We start from the raw sequence: 23,039 nt of genomic DNA on the forward strand, positions 1-23,039 counted from the left end.
AATTCATAATGATGGCAAAAGACAATTGATGTGTCAAATAAAGAAGAACCTGCCCACCTAACCTCCAATCCCTGTTCATGGTATACTTCCAGGTCCTGAGGGACATTCTCAAAGAGGTGCAGGGCAACATGGTTCCCCGCAGCATGCTGAAGGAGTGGGCTCTCCACACGTTCCCCAACGCCACTGATTACTGGACGTTCCGAAAGATGTTCACCATCCAGCTGGCCCTCATTGGTCTGGCAGAGTTCATGCTCCACCTCAACAGACTCAACCCTGAGATGCTGCAGATAGCACAGGTGGGGAATGCATACAAACACACACAAACAGCCATGTGTTGGACTTCCTGTGAAGGAGAAAGTGGAATCAGTTTGACAGGGGCAAATTCAATAGATATACACACTCTTAGATGCATTAATAGATCTCCATTACCCTCTCCATATCAGGCTGTATGAATTACCATTGTCCCCCATGACATTCACGCTAGGCCTATCAGTCAGCCAGCCGCTGTCAATGCAAAGGATGTTTTGACAGAGCGTTATATTCAGTCCCACTGCTCAGCTATCAAAGACGTTTCAATTTGAAGAGGCCATGTTTGTGTGCGCTTCCACACATCTGTCTGCTGCTCAGGGTCTGCAGGCGGCTTTCTCAAAGTCATTATTAAAGATGATTGTGTCAGTCGGCCACCCCTCCCCTCTGATCCTAATCGGCCTTTGCTGACAGGCGTTCCTCCGGGCAGCTAAGCACTAGTATTAAGCCCCCTTTCTGCCTGTTCCACTCCACAGATCCCATTAGACACAGGAGGATTTTGTTGCGAAGAGTGTATGCACATACAAACACACACACAAACTGAGAGTGTGTGTGCAAGGACGGGACATCACAACCCGCGGCAGTGCCTCATCTTGACTAAATAGAGACCGTATTTTACTTAAGGTTGACTCATATAGAGCTCAATTAGGAATCAGCACCAAGCATACTGCTACACAATGTTTATAGGTCCTTAATTCATTTATAAGCCCAAGTTTAACTACACATCAACAACAAGTACAAAGACCACAGGCAGTGTGGCATCTTCACTGACACTGAATATAAATTGGAGGGCGTGGTGCTTAATAAATTCGCTATTTGTCAGTCAGATCACTTGTATCATCACCCTGGAACAGCTCCACCAGTCACAATGACACATGACATCAACAGCTCAATAAATGAACAGGAGCTTCTCAAGGAAATTATATTATTTTCTGGATGGTGCAGAGCAGCACAGTGGGCGTGTGCCATTATTCAGCTCATACAGTGACGATGGAAATGGACGTCAGTGGCAACGTTTTTATCCAACATCTTCATTTAATCGGCAGAACACCGAACAATGGGCCAGTCTTAATGACATTTGAGGCATTATTTCATCATTTATAGTTTGCAGGCAAATGTTGTATCAAAATATCAACAATAACCCTCCTTTTCTTAACATTCATCTTCATTTTGCAACACAAATCATCCAGTATGATACTTTACATTTATTCTTACACCATTGTGAAAAAACGGCTCAGTAAAAGCATCCCAGCATGTCTTGAGAATTAGTTGAATTTCCTTACATTGTTAAGTGTCTTCACTCTTTGGCATTTGTTGTGGAATTTGTCCACTATCTGAGATTTCTCACCGTCAAGCCCGCAGCCCGGAGTCACTTCACTTGGCACACTAATGTTGCATCATTCCTTTCACACCGGCCTCTAAATGAAGCCATCGCTGACCACTAGTCTGGTGCTTTAGCATTCTGAGCGCTGCCTTCACAGCCAACAGTCTGCAGGCTTATCTGTGCCTTCTGGGAGTTGCTGGTGTCTCAGCCCACTGCCTCTAGGCCCTCTGCTGGGGCTTGGAGGAGCAAATGAAATGTAGGTGAGAGAGAGGGGGGGGGTGTTAAGGAGAAAGAGGGAGGGAGGGAAAGCGAGACAGAGGAGGAGGAGAGCGAGCACGAGCTAGAATGAAATGCTCTGCTATAAAGCTGTCAGAGCTACTCACTTTTTCATATAAGGCAGCTTATCTTTCCTGGAATGGCCGCTTGTGTAGCGGCCTTCTCGCACATAAATGCAGGCTTAAAAGATGAAACTCGGCCGTATATATTTAAGTCAGCAGAGAGCAAAGGGGGAGGGGGACGGGGCAGGGGAGGTGAGTTAAGGATTATAGATGCTGTGCTGCGGATAGTTTGACATGTTACTGTTTCTGGGACATGAAGATCAATAATGGCAGCCATTTTGTTGGCATGAGCTTGTTTTGTAGCTCTCCCAGCTTTACTGAAGATGAGTTGTTTTCTTGGTGCTAATGTGGTTAAAGGAATGTGGAGTAAACTGCAGAACATGATGTTTCCTGATTATTTTTTGTTTTTTGCCATTGTATAAAAGTTGTTTATTTCCTCCTCTGATTTCAGGACACAGGAAAGCTCAACGTTTCTTACTTCCGCTTCGACATCAATGACGCCACGGGTGACCTGGATGCTAATCGCCCCGTTCCATTCCGCTTGACGCCAAACATCTCCGAGTTCCTGACCACCATCGGCGTCTCTGGCCCACTCACCGCCTCGATGATTGCTGTGGCTCGGTGCTTTGCACAGCCAAACTTTAAGGTACCACGTCTGCTTCCTTTTTTTAAATTTCTTTTTGTAAATACACTACATAGTGTATCAGAAAGGCTTCTTAAAGTAATGGGTAATAGACATAGAAGCTTGCAGTAAATTTGAAAACAAAAACTTTAGTGCTCATTGTGTCCCCCTCCAGGCGCACGGCATGCATCCATACGATAATCATACTTTTGCAAGCATGTCTGGAGTCACTGCAGCCGCTGCTGCTGTTACGCTGCCTGCCAACGACATGAAACTCATGAATCTGCTCTTTCTAACAGTCTGTGTGTTTTGATTGGCCATGGAGTTAAAGCATTTTGAAATCCTGTACTTTAGCAAGTAATAAATGGATTGATTACAGCCTGTGATTGGAGCTTTAACTTTAGTGGATGGGTGAGAGGGACACTTTTGAATCACTTTCACTTTTTATGATGCATATCCAAACCAGGTTGACTGGATGACCGTACTTGGACAAACTAATAAAATGCTAAATTATGAGCTGAAAACGGTACAGTACGCATAATCACTACGGGTTCAGTACAAGGACACACTTACTAAAAGACTACTTGCTTTTTGGATGGTCTGTACCTCAGGGCTTGGAATAATATTTGTGAGATCCAGTTCAGTGATTCAGCACAGGTGAGGTCTATCACATTGCTTCTGGCTACAACCTCGGCCTGTTTATTAGTGCCGCCATGCCCCTAATTTTATGCCTTAATCAGTTCTTATGAGGGGAAAAATGACCTCCAGAGGCTAACATGTCAACTTCATCCCTGAAGGTAGTTGTTTTAAAATGCAAGCCTGAGGAGATTTACTCACTTCTGCAGCAAACCTCAAGTGGTGGTTTGAGGAACTACACTTTTTGTCGCTTCAATGTTGGCCTCATTTTTCAGCCTTAGAAGTTGCAGTTTGTTAATGAGATAACACAGAAGATGACACAGATGATTGGCTTCTACATACCATCGCACAAAAGACTTAACTGTAAACCTCTCTCATTGTGTTAGTTTTAGGCTAGTTTAGATTAAGGAGCACATCACTGTTAAAACATTCAGTAACACGAGCTTGTCAAAAATGTTGAGTTTACGTTTAAATCTCAGATATATTTGAAAAATTACATTTGTTTAATTTATGTAACTTATTCACATGAGTCTTGGAAGCTTTTAGAAGAAGCGGGGTCAGTCGACTGCCATTGCTGTTGCTTGCGGTGACTCGAGCGTTGCGGTTTGTTGTCAAATTTAAGCTCCTGCAGCGCTCTCCGGATATTGCCTGGCACTTAAACTTGGTGAACTTCCTCTGGGTTTAGGTTTGAGGCTTAACTAAAAACAAAGCAGTGAAAAACAGTAGCAGTCATTGGGTTGTGTAATATATGTAAAGCAGGGCAGTAATGACAGGCCTGCAGTGTCTGTGTATGGGTCAAGCTCATACTTAAAGTCTGACTGATGTTCCAGACACAGAAGCGCTTAAGATGCAAATAAACAGAACACTTGACAATGTGAACTAGTTAAGACCAAATGCCAGAGACCAGTGCTGCTTGTGGCCAGAGCAGAGAGGCATTACCACAGAGCACAGGAAAACACAAACACTTAACAATCATCCACTCAAATATTATGAAGCCTTAAACTATTTAAACAGTCTAGTGCTGTCTGAAACCGAATAAACACTTTAGGTGAGGGTAGGGAACGGCGTGTACATAGTCAGCCGATGATTGCCAGGTCTTGGTTTTGATGGTTATGCGTTTCAGATCTGTGTCACCGTAATGAGCTGTTAACATCTCAGAGATTTCCCTGCAGATGACTGGCATGCCCTAAATTGGAGTTAACAGCTTTGTTTTATATGTATGTTTGAAATTAGAAGGGACTTTAAATAAACTGAGGTTTTTGTCACGTTTCACTGCTCTCATTTCCACGGCAGACTGTTTGAACACACTGCCCAGGAGACTGGCATATAATCATATATTTGAGAGCTTCATATAAACTCTGTGACTGTAGTTTGCAGCATAAAAACTTCAGTTTTACATCATTTGTTGCATTGCAATATATAAAGAGAAAGTCTGTTTGCATCCTGATGTGGTCAATCCTTAGTAATCGAATGTTTTATCATCAGGATGTTGATGTTTTAAATTCTAGGCCTCATATATTTCTTAAAAAACGAATCGGTTTCCTGAAAGTGACCTCCTGATTTCCTTTCTCTCATAGGTGGACGGAATCTTGAAGGCCGTCCTTCGTGATGAGATCATCGCGTGGCACAAAAAGACCCAGGAGGACACGTCCATTCCCCTGTCCCCAGCCGGGCAGCCAGAGAACATGGACTCCCAGCAGTTGGTCTCGCTGGTCCAGAAGGCCGTCACGGCCATCATGACTCGCCTCCATAACCTGGCTCAGTTCGAGGGAGGCGAGAGTAAGGTCAACACTCTGGTGGCTGCAGCAAACAGCCTCGACAATCTGTGTCGCATGGATCCAGCCTGGCACCCCTGGCTCTAAGAAATCGGAGGCGAGAGAGGAGAAAAGGCACAGTGGAGTTCACGGGATGAAGGGGAAACAGTTTTTTTTAGTTTGATTAAAACAGACAAGGGTCGTTACATCTATGTTGCTCTTTGGAAAGTGAATTCACGTTGAGACAAAAGCCCTGGTTGTCAGAGCTTGCCTGTGTTCTCAACAGTTACGTTTTTATTTTTATTTTAAAAGAAGAAAAAACACACAAGCCTCCTTCATTGTATATTTATTTTTGTATCAGAATGACAGGGATCCTGCATAATGTCAGTGGCCCTTTTCTTTACTGTGACAAAGTGGTATTACAGGGATTTGTTTAGGTACCCGCTCATTTAGACTTGTGGAAGTTTCTAATTGCAAACAACAAATAAAGTGTTTTAATGTGTTTTACACACATCAAGATCTTGCAACGTTTCCACTGATTTATTTTCTTCTCAGATGGTCATGTGTCCTCCCAAACCTTTAGCTTCTTTGCTATACCTTCTAAATGAGGAGTATTGTTGTCCTGTGAATAACAGATGTTGCTCTTTGATTTTTATTTCATCCACTGCTTGAACTGTTTTAAGATGTCAGAGGATTCCTGTCTAAAAAGCTTCTGTTCTCCACATTTTTTTTGGATTCAGCTGGCGCTGTAATAAGCTATATGACCACTGTAATGCAAATATGTCATTCCCAAGCTGCCTGTGTATGCTATTCGCACCCCCCACCCCTTTATTTTTTTTTTTATTTTTTTTAGAGGTACTGTACCGTTTCCAACAGAAGAATTCTCTCTTGCCTTGTAAATAAGCATTTTATTGTAATAAAATGCTCTTTTTTTTAATAGAGAAGCTGTGTTTGCTCCTTTTGCCTGTAATCTCCTGCAGTTTTCTTTACACTGTAAAGAAACCAATGAATCTCAAAAATGAGTTTTAACTGTGTTCACAATTACCATAAAGCAGAACTAACAATTAGTCTTCTCCCCATTTTTTTAAACGAGTTGTAAAACAGCAATAAGAGCCAGTAATGTGCCTCTGTGCCTCACATCTATTGCATCACTGTCACAGCCATAATCACCCTGAAGGACGCACTCTTGGATATTATTGCTGTAATAACTCTTGCTGTGAAATGACTCCAGACGAACCGTTCTCCGATGTTTAAAAAGTCTATTGCCGTCATCCTCGCCGTTCACAGTTAGCAGACGTTTATGGGGAGGCAGTTCTTCCCAGCAGTGTTGAATCAGAGCGTGCCTTCTGTCTCGTGGAGGTACAATAACCTTGTGGTCGCTTTGGTTAGAAAGTCCTGCAGAGGTGTGGCGAGGCGTCCCACCGCCGGTGCTTGATTAATGCGTGCCAGCAGATCTCCGAGTGGGCTGGCCTCGCTTGACTTATACACACTGTCAGCCGGCCCGCCTGCACTCATAAACAAAGGTTATATCTCTGTTTGCCTCTATAGAAACACAGTCTCTGCCTCGCAACGTGTTTACACACTTCCTCCAAAGGTTTCTGATCCACACAAGAAAAAGAAAAGCGTTTGGTGTGTGAGTCGCAGCAGCTGCTAGTTTCCAACATTCACCGTGAACATCCTTCTTTGTACCTGTCATTTCAGTAAGCGTCTTTACCGGTGGATAAGAGGCTGTAGTGTTTTGTGAGGTGCTTGCTTTTGTACATACAGAAAGCATCTGTGATCGTTTATACAAATGTTGGATTTTTTGTCCTCCCCCTCTTGGATTTCTCTTGGCTTCAGCACATTCTTGGAAATGTTTTCAAATTTGAAGAAGCTTCATTTCAGATTGTCTTGTTTCCTCGCATTGTGAGTCAGATGTTTGGAGTCATCTAGCTCTGCAACTACCCTAACCCTAACCATGCTTCAACCCCCAAACCCTCAAATATGGCTAAGTTTTTGTCAAGCTAACAACATGATAAAGGACGTGTTTAAGGAAAAATTCATTTCTCCTTTTCAAACAATAACTGTAACATGTTTGATGCTCCTGATGCAGCAGCACAAATTCCCAGACATTACAAAACCCGACTTTGCCATGCTGTAATTAGCATCCTTACATAATTAGTTTTGCAGGGGAAAAATGCAAACTGGAGTAATTCATTTGGATTAGATGAATGGGGGCGTATCATCTGGTAAGTATGGATATATGTACCAAGTTTTATAAGCATTTTATTCAATAGTTGCTGAGCCAGTATCAGTATAGATCACATGGAAACATGAATGTCTAACTGATCTGGTATGCCACAATCATCTAAGTGCACAGGATTTGTCCTTTGGGTATCATGAATCTGAAATATTTTAGGTAATTCCATAGGACGTCTTAGTCAGGCCCAAATAGAAGACATTTGGGCCTGACTCGCTTTATTAGTTAAACATTGCTACAACTGTGTTTGACCCCCTTTTACCATTAACTGGTTTCATTCTTTGTGCCATAAAATCAACACAGTGGAGGAAACATTCCTCAGAGATTTCGGCTCATATTGACATGATACACAGTTGTTCCAGATTTGTCAGCTTGAAACATCCATGATGTGAATCTTCATTTACAAGGTACCCTATTGTATTGAGATCTGGTGACTACAAAGGCTATTTGCACAGCAGAGTAAACAAAAAAAACTGTGTAAGCTGATCTGAGCTGTGTGACATCGTGCATTATCTTGCTATATACAGCCATCAGAAGATGGCTACACTCTGATTATTAAAGGATGGACATGGTCAGCAACAATACTGTATGTAAATGGCCTGGTAAATGGCCTGTATTTATATAGCGCCTCACTGGTCCCTAAGGACCCCAAAGCGCTTTACGTATCCAGTCATCCACCCATTCACACACACATTCACACACTGGTGATGGTAAGCTACATTGTAGCCACAGCCAGGTGCTAAAAGGTCGTGGCTCAGTTGGTACTGCGACAGAAATCGAGACCTATCAGAACAGGCAACATTTTTCAAATCTTATATTGTCCCATTTTGCTTGGCCTATAAAAAATGTAGCCTAACTTTCCTGTTGTTAGCTGACAGGAGGGGCACCCGGTGTGGCTGCCTTTTGCTGTCAATGTTGTGCATCCAGACCTTCATACCTTGATTGTAACAAGTGCTTATTTTAGTTTCTGTTTGCCTTTCGATCAGCTTGAAGCAGTCTGGTCATGCTCCTCTGACCTTTTCACTCAAAAAACTGACAATTACTGGATATTTTTTCTGACTCTGGAAACCCTAGAGATGGCTGTGTGGGAAAATCCTCACACCAGTTTGTTTGGCACAAACAACCATGCCACACTCAAATACTCCTAAATCACCCTTTTCCCTCCCATTCTGATGCTTAATTTAAACTTTGGCAGGTCATCTTGACCATGTCTACATGCATAAGTGCATGCTTGACCTCCAGCCATGTGATTGACTGATCAGATACTTGCATTAAAAAGGAGCTGAACAGGTCTAATAATGACTATGTTTGCTTTTGTGCATCTACAAACCACAGCATATATATTCATTACAGTTGTATTTGATATGCAACTAGATATATTTTATATCTAGATATAAGATTTTATATAAGAATATAAGATATATATCTCTAGATATAAGAGCTCATAACATCGGCTGCATCATCTCACTGGCTGCTGCGTCACTTCCCAGCAGACTCACGTTTCGGCAGAATCCAGGCAGGACTCAGTGACCTGAAACAAATCCCACTCTCCAAAAAACAAAATGATATTTATGTCAAGTCTCAGATGCTAAACATGATGAAAGGATTAACTTAGGTGGAGACAGGCTCGCATTCAATCGTTTTTTTTTCGGGGGGTGGGGTGGGTCCAATCTCTTTGAACAATTGTGTGTGTGTGCAGTTGTGGGTGTCCTCTGTAGGGACAGGCATCTATTTCACGCCTCAGGTGTCTGTTCTGATTTTAAAGAGATTACGTGACATATGAAATCCACAACAGACATACAGAAACCCACCACCCTCCGCCCCCACCACCACCCCTGCGATGTGTCATAAAATGCCTCCTGGGGCTCTTTTCTCGGCATCCTGCGAGTGCAGGCAGACATCACAGGAGCAGAGGTGACGGCTGCGGCACCCACACCTCCGTCTCCACCTTTATTTCCCTTTTTCCTGCGCATCATATGAGTGAAGTGGAGTCAAAGGCTTCACCAGCACCACCGCCACCACACAAAATCTCCCTCGCCTCCCTCCCTTCCCCAGAACCGTGAGGAGTGGAGGTGATTGATGTGCTCCGTTGGGAGTGGAGGTGTAGAGCCTGGATCATCATCAGTGCTGGAACAGAACAGATCTCTCAAAGGACATGCCAAAGCAGGAATAGATCCTGGCAGGACCAGATGATGAAATCTTCCCCTCTCCAATGATCCTCAGCCCCGTGGAGGATGGCTGAAGGGAGGGTAGGGGAAGGGGAAAGAGCTTAACGGAGAAGTGGAAGAAGGGAAATTTTTCAGCAAAGTCGCAACTAAGCCGCTATAATATTTCACAAGAGACACATTTGGATACGGCGTAATGAAAACGTACAGTAGATGTTGAGTCTGGGGAGAAGCTGTACTGAGCATAAAAAGAAAAGAAAAAAAAGACAGAGGTGAAAAAGTACTTCACCAAACAGCCTAATCCACTCCTTGCCTCGCTGCACAATTTATCGTTCAAGAACAGGATTCGCAGCCAGCATTCAATTATATATCACAATGTATCAGGCTTTGCAGCGCAGTGGGGGGAGACGATTCTTTGTATCTTCATGTAAACAAACAGTATTAATCAAAAAACGATTGTGTGCTGATCTCCAGCCAGGGAAGCAGCTCAGCTCATATCTAACAGCTGAGGATTTGTTTTGTTGCTCGGAGAATGAGCCCCATTAGGACCTCTAATGGCATTTCCACTCAGAGGAGTTGAGCTCATTAGTTGTGTTTCGAAAATCTGCCATTATGATTTTAATTGCACAAGCTGTACACACAGCAGTATGGTATGCAATCAAAGTCACTCTCTCTGTCAGGGTGACAGTGATGCGGCATGTCCACGACTCACTTCTGTGAATGAAACTTGCTCTGATATATTTTGCAGAGAGGGACAGCGGAGGGCTTTGGAGTGAACTGTGTTAAGTGACAACAACATTTTTTTATGCTTTTTTTGGCAATAAAATTGCATAGAAACTGGGAGCCTGTAGGTAGTTCGCCTCATCAGCACAAACTTGGCTTCATCTCAGAGAAAAAAAACCTTATATTAGCTTTAAAGCTCAAATCATCTTTGATTAAAAAGAAATAAATAAACAAAATATCAACTAGGTTCTCTTAGGTGCACGTATGTGGAATTTCAAGCTTTTTAAAGTAGGTTAAGGTCCAAAACCTTCTTTGATTCCTTGTTTTTTTATTTAAAATGTCTGTAATTTTTCATGTGCTGTGTTTCATCTTGCTCTATATTTACAGCGTGCTGTATTGTGAATCCTCAGCATCAACTTTCTTTTAAAATTCAGTTGAAAGTAAAAAGGGAGTACAGACAAGCCTTTTGGCTGGTGTGGTGAAGTAGAAGAAGATTAATTTTGGAGTATGCTTGGCCCTGAATAGCACACTTCAGTGTGGTTAGTACAAGTGCGCATGAAGGGAAGGTACACTTCAGACATGAAGCGCATAATCCTCCCGTCCTAGGAAAACCAGGACCGTCACAGGTCACCCCTTGCACCCCTCCCACCACCTGTTTCACCCACTGGACTGGTCGGCGCTGCAGGTCAATCAGGTCCCACACCTCCAGACTCACAAACAGCTTTTTCCCCTGAGACATTCAGAGTGTTAACATACACCCCACCTCTGCCCACCCACATACAGACTCTACCCTCCTTTGCACTACTTTCAAGCACTTTGTTCTCACTTTGTGAGCCTTTCTGTTGTTTTTTATATGTTGTATATATTTCTATTCTATTCTATTCAGGGTACCTGGCCACTTTGTTAGCTATACGTATCTAACATGCCTATCACATGGCAACAGCTCAATGCATTTATGCGTGTAGATATGGTAAAGGCAACCTGCTAAAAGTCAAACTGAGCATCAAAATGATTAAGAAAGGTGACCTAAGTGGCTCTGAATATGATGTGGAAGGCGACAGTAACTCAAATAGCCACTAGTTACAACGACAGTATGCAGAAGAGCATCTCTCAACATACTACACATCAAACCTTGAAGCACGTGGACCACAGCAGCAGAAGACCACACCGAAAAGACTGCATCTATGGTTCAGGCTGCTGGTGGTGACATTAAATAGCGCTGTATATTTCTATGTAGAGCTATTTTAAATATGATAATAAGTTGATTAATTATAAGTGGATTAATTTTCTGACTTTTTTATTGTCATTGCATAAACAGTTTATTTATTAAACATTTAAATGAGTTTTACTAAATAATGAAATAACATGTGCTATAGCCACATAAATAATAATTAACTATACTCAAAACTATCAAATATGTTAAAGTGGGTCGGAACAGTGCAAATAACAAAAGTCTAAACTCTACAAATATCATAAAGTAGGTCTAAAAAGAACAAAACCCCCAAAATGAATATATACAAAACACAATACCCTTAAAAGTAAATACTGCCCAGAGAGAGAGCTGCCTTGGTGGAGGTTTATCTGTTGTATCTGGTTTGATACTTTTTCTATTTCTTTTACTGTCTGAACTTGTAGTAGTGCTAAAATGAGTCTCACTGAGCCTTTTCCCTTTAAACATGCTTCTTCTAACTCAATCCTGTTTCACTCTCAGTTTGTCTTTACTTGTGTCCCTTCAGTTTCATTTAATAGAAAAGCCCATTTTCTCCTTAAATCCAAGCAAGTGACTGCCTGACCGGCGTTTACATGATTCCTGGTGTCAAACACTATTTAGCACATCACACTGCTTCAGAAATCAATTTGTGTGCAGTAGCGATCGGTGTCCCGCTCCTGCTGGACACATTGATTAGGTACAAAGCTAGAAGTGTGCTTGCCCTTGGCAGTGCGGCATGAAAGGCACTAGAAAGGCTCTCAGACCTGTAAGTCAAGTTGTGGTGATGGATTTGGTGACTGTGTGAACCCTGAAATGCTCCAGTAGCAAAAAAGCGGATGTACACTTTATGGCAACATAAGACTTGTTTTATATAGTTATTATTATTATTTTTTAAAAATTCCACAGTGCTATGAATGAACACATTTATACTCACAAACAAGTGCTGCAGATTCTGCAAACGCCTTTCTTGCTCCATACCACAGTTATTATTTTAATTAATGGAAAAGTCTGCGGCTTCCCATTATTTTTATAGCAATGAGAAATGTTCCAATAAAGTCCTTCACACTTTCTCCAGTGTTACAGTCCCTAAATCCATGGCTCAGAGGAACTTAACATATAAGATGCCACAACACTGCTGTGGTTCAACAAATCTTTAATAATGAAAATATGGTTATACAGAAAGAAAACAAAATAAGAAGAAAAACCAACCACACAGTGGTCGTGGTGTTAGTTAACTCAACTGATAGGACCAAAACTGAAAGCAGCACTGCTGGAAATGAACATTAAACTCTTAACTAATAAACAAAAAATGCAAAAGCAGAAAGATAATGCCAGAGCTGATGGAGAAGTGAGAGGAAACAAGAGGGATCAAACTTTCATCACCTTGTCTGGCCTCATACAGTGACCCGGTGACCCTCTCAATGATACATTTACTGAAGCCAATCAGCCAATTAGGGATAAATCAGAGGAGAAAGCAGGTTAATGAGGATGGCAGAAAGACAATAGAAGGATAGAAGACATAATAATCAGCTTTGAGATATGGTCCTGTGATGAGATACATTTACCTCTTTAAATATATAAATAGTAAGTAGACCACATCTACTTGAAGAAAATTTCACCCCCAAATACACAAGCTTACAATCGAGTCATCAGACGAGCTCTTCTGTGTCTTAGTAAACTTTTTGGTGCATCAGTTTTATCTGCTTCCAAGTTCAAATTAGACATTTGCCACTTTCCTATAAGCAACCCTGGTATGTGTCTTATAGGAGGCAGCAAACTCTGTATGATAGGTGATAAGTTGTAAGGGCAAAGCAGCGTGTTTTCCAGTCAAGAGACAGCCTCGCACGTGGTGATGGCCTGTCTTCGCATCCTGTTGTTTTCCCAGAATCAGCCCTTTAATAAGAGATAGAACACACCTGCTGTTCCTGTTCTAACTCACTCCCTCTTAGACACTTCAAATAAAAAAGCAGCAGGACTGAAGTCAGGAAGCTCTGCACCGGTCGAACGCGACTCTCTTGGGGAAATCGACAACTCTGTTTCTTAATGGATTGCAGGATGGATTAAAAGGCTTTGATGGCAAAAGTTTAAAAGTGGCCTTTTAGCCGTGGTAGGGACTTAAAATGACCCAAATGGAAACATCAGGTCATCTCCGTCGATGGATTGCCTGGTTTTGCCTCCATTAGCACAGTGACATCACCTAAATGAGTGTAACTAACCTGATCCTTAATTTACCTGCACTTCCTGTTTATCTCTGGCGAGGCTCTCAATATGAATGTACACCCATTTAATAATTATTAATTTAAAAAGTGTATATCCAAGATTTTATAAAATCTGTCACAGTTGGATCAGCACTGGTCGGAATCTCTGGACCCTACAGAGAGGAAAAACATTAGTTCAGCCCTTTGAATTTTAACCCGATGAGGAAGCTTTACATTACTTAGGAAAAAGCACATGAAAAAGAAGAACATCATTAGTGCAAAGAGCTGATCGCTGCGCAAAACCCTTGGTGTCTCTTAGAAAGAGCTCATCTTTCTGGCAGCAGCTGTTGCAGGTTTTCGTACAGATCTAACTTCTCTTTTTTCGATAAAACATCCTAATTCCAAAATAAGCATGGACTCTACTAATACTTCCATTTTAAAAAAAATAATCCTAGTCAAATTCATAGTTCTTGCAGCCATTTTTTAGTCGATGTCTGAAGACAAGAGTTTTTCTGAAAGTTATCTCCCTCCCCAAGTTCTTCCCTGCTCTGTTCTGCTCTTCTTGACAGGAAAGCTATGAGGACTTGTTTCCTTCAACCTGGAAGTTCAGCCAAGAGCAGTGCACGGTGACATTTTTTCATACTTTCTATAATCCCGACTGTTAGAGAACTTGTCATGATAGCTCTGGAGTGCAGCCGGTTCATGTCATCAACCCAGAGTGCACTGCACACGCAATGTGAGTGCAACCTTTTTAGGTTGTGATGTAGTAAACATTTAAGATTTGATAGAAAAGGGTATTTAAAGCATATTATGGCCCTCAAGCTGAAATAGTTTGCTCTTTTTTAACTGCTGACCATCATGGATTTGTTACGGACAAGGCCAGCAGCACCTGAATGGTCTCCCTCCAGTGCTTCCCTCCACTAAGCCAATTAGTGAGTCTCCTCATAGGATGTCCTGATCAGAGCAGGCAGAAAGCTGCTCAGCTCGGTTGACAACTGCTCCCCCTCCTCCCTCCCTTCCCTCCCCTCTTTCATCCCAGCATCCTCAGCACTCTCCCTCTCCTCTGCGCCCAACCGCGTGATTTAATTTGTTTGGTAATATCAGGATTGGCATGTTCAGCCCAGCTTCACTCTAAAGTGAAATTGGACAAGGGCATTGGAGCCTCACCATGTAAAACAGCCTCACCTTGACAGCTGCTTGAGTGGGCAGCGGATTGCAGGAGAGTGGAGGAGGAGGGAAGAGAAGAGAAGTGTGTAGGTGGGAGAAGGATGTACCTGAGAGGAAGGCAGACACCAATTCACTTCTCTCTTTTCCACAGGGGAGATTTGTGTCAAGGAAGGGAGCCAGCTACAAAGACGGAAGCTGTTCAAAGTGAAGACAAAGCACCAGGTGCTACTGGGGACCAACTCTCTACACAACAGCATGCTGGAGCTTGTCCAGTACGTCCAGTCAGCTTCCAATGAGACCCTGACAGATGGATAGATCTACTTCTATCTGTGACAGATTTCTCATATCTATTTGATCAGGTCCAAATCTTTGCATTGTAGAGATCACAGTATATGGACAAGAGGGCTTATTTAAGGATTTCCACAATGCTTCGCATTCTGTGGTGGCAGATATCGATTTTTTTTATCCATGGTTGAGTCAGATCCATTATGAGGATTTTTAAATATCACTAATGACTGATTATAGTAAAAAACACTGTTTGGAAACATGTTTTCTTTTTCTTCACAAGGAAATTGATGATATTAATAGCACTCATGTGTCTGTGAGCTTAAATAATATTCCAAATGACATACAGCAGGAGGTAGGTGGTAATTAGCCGCCACCTACTAGCAGATGTGGATAGTTAAGACAGAAAAGATTTAAGAAAAAATAACAATAAAAACTAGCTGGAAAAGCATGGTAGCAATTCTTTACCGCTATCGTATCATATCAGTAATATTAATTTCAATATGTAACTGAACCTGGAGATGTTGCCCAGCTTAAATTCCTCATTTAGGAACTGAAGAGCAGAGCAGCTAACCTGTGGATGTTTAAAAATGGCTGTGTCCTGGTCATAGACAGTATAAAAGATGGGCATTGTTCTGAGAAGTGGAGACAACACAGATGTGACTTAACCCTGCATTCTGTTGAATGGCTGCAGGGGTGATACCTGTGGTTGCAAAAAGACCTTGGTTCCATAGAGGTATACTGAACTACGATTTTCTAACATGACCTCTGGAAAAACTCTCCTGCTGAATTTATGAGGAGCCTGGTGGAGTCCAACACCTACCGGGAAAGAGTCTGACTTATTGCCGGCTATGAGGACCAAGCTCTTGCCTCGGTTGTATAAGGATCAAATCCTCAAATGGGCCAGACACCCCATACTCCCAAAGCACTTCCCACAAAATACACAGAGGGAAACGGTCGAATACCGTCTCTAAGTCTACGGCATTCGACTGGTTGGGCAAACTCCCGAGTTGAGTATCCTCAAGAAGGTAAAGAGTTGGCTCAGTGTTCTGTAACTGGGACGACTACTGCATAGTTCCTGCAGTTTGGTCCTGGGTGAGGGACCACACAAAGAGCGATTCAAAAGACCCCTATGAGAGAAAAATCTAGGTAACATTTCACCCTTCCCGGGATAGGGTTACTGTGGCACTGCCCTGGAGCCAGGTCTAGAGAAGGTGCCCAAAGGAGAGCACCTGGTGGCCAGGGCTTAGCCCATGGGGCCTGGCTGGATACAGCCCAAAAAAGGGACATGGGCCCACTCTCATATAGGCCCACCACCCACAGGAGGCTCTGTAGAGGTCAGGTGTAATGTGTGCCAGGTTTTTTTGGGATATGGAACATCACCTCTCTGGTGGGAAAGGAGCCTGAGCTAGGGCGTGAGGTTGAGAGGTACCAGCTAGATATAGTCAGGCTTACCTCAACACACAGCTTGGGCTCTGGAGCAAGTCTCCTGGAGAGGGGCTAGACTCTGTCTCCGTCTGGTGGGGCGGTGGGCTTGGGTGGGTATCTTAGTATCCCCTCAGCTTTCTGAGGTTGGGGTTTTTTCTGGTGGACAAGAGGGTTTGTTCCCTGCACCTTCGGGTTGGGGAATGCATCTTGACTGTCGACTGTGCCTATGCGCCAAATGACAGTTCAGAGTACCCAGCCTTATTGTAGTCCCTGGGTGGGGTGTTTGAGGGTGCTCCATCTGGGAACTGTCGTCTTACTGGGAGACTTCAACGCTCATGTGGGCAACAACAGTGCTAACTTGAGGGGCGTGATTGGGAATTAAATTCAATTAATATAGCACCAAATAATAACAGCACATATCTCAAAGCCACATTATATTGTAAGGTATAAACGGGAGAAAATCCAACAATCAGATGATCCCCTATGTGCAAGCACTTGGCGACAGTGAGAAGGAAAAACTCCCTTTTAACAGGAAGAAACCTCTGGCAGAACTAGGCTGAGGGTGGGGCCTGAAAGCTGAAAGCTCCGCCTCCCATTCTAATTTGAGATACTCTAGGAACCGCAAGTAAGCCAGCAGTCTGAGAGCAAAGAGCGCCAAGATAACATGGCGCCTGATGAATAGAAGAGTAAAGTTTCACAAATTGGAAAAATCCAAGTACTGATGCCTCCAATCGGTACAACACTTGAGTAATGTTACTGAACCACTAGTTTAATTTAATAAAGCAAAAACAATGGCAATTCTAATTACTGACAAAGTGGTCCTGCAGTAACAATACAGCTAGGAACTAGCTTAATGTAAATGCACAAGTGTGCTTCTAAGTACTCTATTCTCTGGCTAATCCTTTTTTTGGCCACTTCTCTGCAGCTTCCTTCAGATCCAGGGCTCTCAGCTTTGACATCTGCATTATTGTGAGTGATACCTTCCAAGTTGACTTAACATTATTATCCCCACACAGCAGACATTCTGCAAAAAGTTTAATAAAGGAGTGCAGAGGCTAAGAGGCAAAGCCGTGTATATGGAGTGACAGCTTAGCAACCCGGTAGAAAGACAAGTGAACCTTAGTATATATATATATATATATGGAAAGTCCAGCTCCACGTCTCTTCTTCTCCTGCTGTAACTCAAACAGTAAAAGCTCCTAGACCAGAAACATGCTGAGGCAGCGAGGAGAGATGGTAATAAGATTAGTTTTTCTCAAAACTTTCATGCAAGGCAGATCATGACCATCATTTGCGACTATGTCACTCTGTCAAGGCCTCTGCTGCTTCTGATAAGTCACGGCGGCTTGAAGGACAGTGATGAAGAGCAGGAAAAATGTGAGTCCCTGAATGTTTAGCTGACACTGCTGCTTCAGAGCATCAGATCAGCCTGAGAAAGAATTGAAGGTAATTGGATTCAATAAAATTGTGCTGTAGTCGATCATTCTGTACTTTTAGAAAGTTGAAGCTTTGGCTCACAGGTACACACACACACACACACACACACAGACACGCACATTCCCCGTTTGGACCCATCACGTCAAACAAAGTGAGATGGCCTAGATAGGTAGACGGGGAGACAAGCAGGGTGTTAGAGGGAGCAGAAAGGAGTGGGGATCTGAGGCCAGATTCATTTCCACCTCCAGTGGAGGGAGACCACCTATTTAGCCTGTCTGTGAGAGGCCAGGCCACAGGGACGATAACAGATCACGGCCAATCAGCCACCGGAGCTCAGATCTAACTGATGGCCTTGAGAAGAGAACTCATGACTGCATTTCCCAAACTTACGACTTCAATTTCCATATCATTAAGCCTGTCTGCCGTGCTAGTTTCCATAAATCCACAGCAATACATAACAAATAATGGCTGTCACAAATGCGCCAGTGTCAGTGCTTGTGTTGTTCATCAGTTTATGTCCAAAATTGTGGCGTGCTCATTTTGTCTGTCATATCACCAGCATATAACCTTGTTAAGGGACATGGGGGAATATTTTGATGTGTTGCTGGAACACAGTGAAAAATCTTATTCTGTTGTTTAGCAAGTGAAAGAGTGGAAGGGTGGTTGGGGGGGGGACTAGGGGGGTAGCCCCAATCTCCTGTCTTCCCACCTCATTACCCGCACCTGGATAGGACTGTGGGGGATCCTAATTTAAGTCACTAGTTAGCAAACTCCTAATGCATTCTGACAGCAACAAGAGAAAGGGATGGAGGGAAGGTGAGGAAGGATCAGGGGAGGAAGAGGGTGAGGAAGGCAGAGAATTGTCTTGACAGAGACAACCGCAAGACACAAAACTAGAAGGAGGGGAGGCGTCTGTGCGTTACAAGAATTAGTCTTATTTTTTGCTTTGATTTCCATAAAATGAGCATCATCTTAAATCATCCGAGCCCTCCGCTGTTGGCCTTGTATGCATAAACCATTAGATGCCTTTGCTAATGCACACAAAGTAATGAACACAATATCGTTCCCCTGCACTGTATGCCGCAGCACAACGGGAAATCAAATAAAACCCTGTTTACCAAATAAATTCTTCTGTGTCTGTTAGGTCTGCCTCCGGTTGATTGTATGTTTTGCAGCAGACACAGCTGCACGGTAGCTACAAACACTAACAACACATCAGCATGCTGGGTGATGGATCGGAAGAAATTATCAAGGGAGTAGGGGTAAATTTGACTTGTGAGAGTGAAGCGTGGTGAATTTACACCTCCAAATGGGTTTGGAACAAGGTCGGAAAGATTTTCTGTGAAAGCAAATCCCTTTGTCTGCCTGATATTCGGAAGGATATATCCTCCATTACCTTGCAAGTCCAATGTTCACATCTAGCACAAATCCTATTTTGCAGTCCCCAGTGAAACGTTTTACAAGATTTCCATATTAGGCCAGTTATATCCCGCGTTCAGTAATTGAAAGTCAATGATGTCTCTTCCACAAGAGTGCTGGTAAAAGAGAAAAGCGTGATTCATTTGACGAGGAAAAAGGGGTTTGTAGGTCTTTATTAAGTGGGCCAGAATAAAAAAATGTTAATATCAAAATGTTCAGAAGCAGACTTGGAACCCTGAAATTGATATTTATTTATTAATCTATGATCAGGCAGCAGTCCTTTCCAAACCCCTTACCTTATTGTGACAATTGCTGCTGTTGCTTCTATTATTAAAAGGTCACGGCTCGACTCAGGATTCGGGATGCCTCTTAGTTTTACACACAAAATATGTTATGTTATTATTAATGTTATTAAGAGTCTGACATTTAGGTCTGAAGTAGTTTGAGTGAGAGCAAGGACAGCCAGAAACCCCTTTTAAAGCCTGAGACAACAACAGAATAAGAGAGAAGGTTTGGAGAAGCAGGAGACCTGCAGGTTCATCTGGATAGATATGAGAAAATGCTCCAAACCCGCTCATTAGTCCTCACCTCCTGTGTAATTCTGGCTCAGCTGCCTGTCGAAGCAGCACGGTGGGAGATGGAGACAGAGGCAGGGTAGGAGGAAAGAGGAGCTGGTGACAATATTCTTCACCGTGACATCTGCAGAAGAAAAAAAACATTTCAACTTTGAAGATGCTGAGGGATGAGTGTGAGAGGAAATATAGGGAATGATTAGAAAATGTGTAAATGAATGTGAAGCAGCTTTGTTTTAGTGTGACAGTGAGACTTGTTATAGCTGAGAGCATAAAACTCATGATGTCAAGTGTAAGATTATTCAAATATTTAAAAAGCTTTTTTTTGGTTGCATGGCACTTTCTGCAATTAAAATATAGCTTTGTAGCTTTAATTTACACAAGATCTTTTATAGTTTTACAAATCAATAAAAGTTATCCACATACCTTTTATTTATTTGTAAAAACAATTAAATTATCTAACATTTCTATCTACTTTTGTACTTTTCATTTTTGATTGTATCCACTGCAATATGCCATGTTTATTTCATTTTTTACTTTATGTAACAATTTAGAATATTTAATCTAGTTTTAATGTTAAAAAGTATGAATTTAACCTTTATACCTTTACCTTTTCAATGTTCTGTTAATTGCAGATCATATATAGTATAAACTGATTGTTCAGATATGATTTCACATAGTCATGCATTCAATAGATATTTAAAGACTTTAAAAAATAATAATGTATATAATATTAGAATTTCTACAGCATGTTGATAAGCAGTATTTTTTTCTGAAAACATATTATAATTTAAAATTTTAAAAAAAAGTGTAACTCCACTTCATATAATTTTCTTTGACACCAACAGCGTGGTTGAATGACATAAATCACCGAATGATGAGATTTAGTTTTTCAGTGAAAAAACAAACAATCATAGGACACACTGACCTCTCTACCGATCACTGTTCTCAACACTTAATCCTGTTAACAAATAGAACGGAAGAGAAAATGTTTCCCCTTCTTTCAACATTCTTGATGTTGTAACAAAACACATTCAAAAATGTGGCTTTTTAGGGGCCAAATAAAGAGAGCAGAAAATGAAATGAAAAAATTTAGCAACTAGCAAGAATGTGGTGGAAGTACTGGGAGACAGGTCGTTACACGAGGAGAGTAGGATGAGGCTGTAGAAGGGCAGCAGCCCAGCTGCAGGACCAGTAACAGCTCCTTTGTGCAAACAGGAACAGAACATCCACTGCCACTGCAAAATGACCTCTAGTGGGCTACTCATCTGTATATTTATGGCCGGCCTGCCAGAAACAGACTCCCTGAGGGTTCCATGAGGGTCCGGTGTCCTTTAGCGGGACTTTTGCTCACAGCCCAGCACCATGCAGATCAATTGGCGTTCCTCAGAGAATACAGGAAGTGGCTGGTCTGCCACTGGCACCCCATTATCTTTACAGATGAGAGCAGCTTCACACATTTTTTGTTATCCAGTAAAGACTGATGGCCAGATGCTTTCTGCAAGTCTTCTTCTCCACTTTTGATGCTTTGCTGGATTTTACCTTGAAAAAGAATCTGGGATACAAAACACAAACACAATCAGTAATGAGTAGTTAAATGTGGACTGCTCTGTGACATACATCTTCTATATTAACAATAAAAGCAGTAAATTAGCGGGATTTGCAAACAGCATGTTTGCGGTGTCTGGATGTACCAGAGTAGTGTGCATGTCTAAAGAGGTTATGTAGCTCTAAAGTAGCTTTAAATTGTATTATATTTACTTAAGAGTGAGCTATGTAATAGCTGTGCATTTTATTAGGTAAACAGCCTTTTGCACTTGCACATGCATTTATGGTCTTCTCAGCTTTAAATGTGGACTGCTGGATAAATAAAACGTAATTACTTGAATGCCGATACCTCATTTGGAGAACTTAACCCGCACATGAACTACCCCTGTTAAGACCAATACTATACAATAATCGTATAATAACAGTAAATATAAAGGGTTCGCTACCAAGTCTCACAGTGAGACACAGTAGATGATGATGGTAAACATGACACTTGAAAGACTTACAGCATGCAATACAACATGTACAGTGGTAATATGTACGTCTTTTTGTGTAGCCCAGACATCAATGAATCATTTAATGACTCTACAGAGAAGGAAAACAAAACAATAACCCCAATAACCCCAAATCTATCTGACAGCAGAATAAATAAATCTGCCCATATCCAAAGAAGCACGTGTGCTGAACGCTAACTATTGTGCAAAAAGGTAACCGTGCCTCAACCATTAGCTTTGCTACCAAGCTCATTCTCATCTATCATAAGAGGGAAGACTGGGGTAACAGTTTAGTAAGTAGCTGTCGCTTCTGTTAACTATATGCAATATGTCTGGTCATAAAGATTTAGTGCCAAGCTGGAGTAGAGTTAGTGTGGTGAATTATCAAACTAATGCGATTAAGCTTGAGGTTGGTGTGTTTGGCTTGCAGATGCAATGTCTACGACTGTGCCTACTGCTCTGACTGTGAATGGGTCTTTGCATGTTTGTGAAATTATGTTACATTTGTGACTGCATTTTTGAACTCTTTTTAAGTAGAAAGTTTTAAAATGTATATGTATATTTATACATACATGTGTGTTTTTTCATTAATTCATAGTCTATTTTTTAAAATTTTATTGGTATTTCAGTATAGTTGCTTAAAAGATAGAGCCTTTCCAAGCATGTATTGTAGCTTCCATGAGAGATAACTGTAATACTTTAAACTTTAAACTGGCTGCAGAATAATTTTAGTGCTGATAAATTCTTTGGGTTGATTTCAGGTTACCACAGATAAATAACGACTCCTGTCCAGACTGCATGCAGCTAAGATAAATATGAATGTGCAATACATAATGTAATATATATATAAGTACATAACTACACATTTTATAGTTGATTATGCCCTCACTGTACCCACCCAGTAATGCAACCTCACCTATCCCAACTATAACAGACAACCTTTGCTGAATAATTTTGTCCCTGATTGGATATAATATTGGGAAGCCTGCAACACCAAGATATCAGTTTTAATTTGGTTGGCTGATGGATTTGGAGGGATAAACAAATACACAGGGGCGTGATCTTAGACACAGGCACTGATGGATTTCCTGGTTACTTTAGATTTGTTAATGTAGCATGCAGTAAAACCATCCCAATTACATTTTAAAGCTTAAAATATGGGAAATTTTATACT

The 23,039-nt window shown here is 41.8% G+C and overlaps 1 protein-coding gene across 2 annotated transcripts in view; it reads left to right on the top strand.

Moving 5' to 3' along the window:
- trrap (transformation/transcription domain-associated protein) overlaps positions 1 to 5,924 on the top strand; it is an 81,108-nt gene extending 75,184 nt beyond the window's left edge. Inside the window, exons 71-73 of one of the 2 annotated variants that reach the window (XM_025909677.1) lie at positions 93 to 296; positions 2,420 to 2,614; positions 4,804 to 5,924. In XM_025909677.1, coding sequence (XP_025765462.1) covers positions 93 to 296; positions 2,420 to 2,614; positions 4,804 to 5,088 — 684 coding nt within the window. In that variant the 3' untranslated portion in view covers positions 5,089 to 5,924. The remainder of the gene's footprint in view (positions 1 to 92; positions 297 to 2,419; positions 2,615 to 4,803) is intronic. The other variant, XM_019362777.2, reaches the window with a different exon arrangement.
- Positions 5,925 to 23,039: the final 17,115 nt, after the last annotated feature.

Source organism: Oreochromis niloticus, linkage group LG8 (assembly GCF_001858045.2).
Source record: "Oreochromis niloticus isolate F11D_XX linkage group LG8, O_niloticus_UMD_NMBU, whole genome shotgun sequence".
Classification (NCBI taxonomy): Eukaryota; Metazoa; Chordata; class Actinopteri; order Cichliformes; family Cichlidae; genus Oreochromis; species Oreochromis niloticus.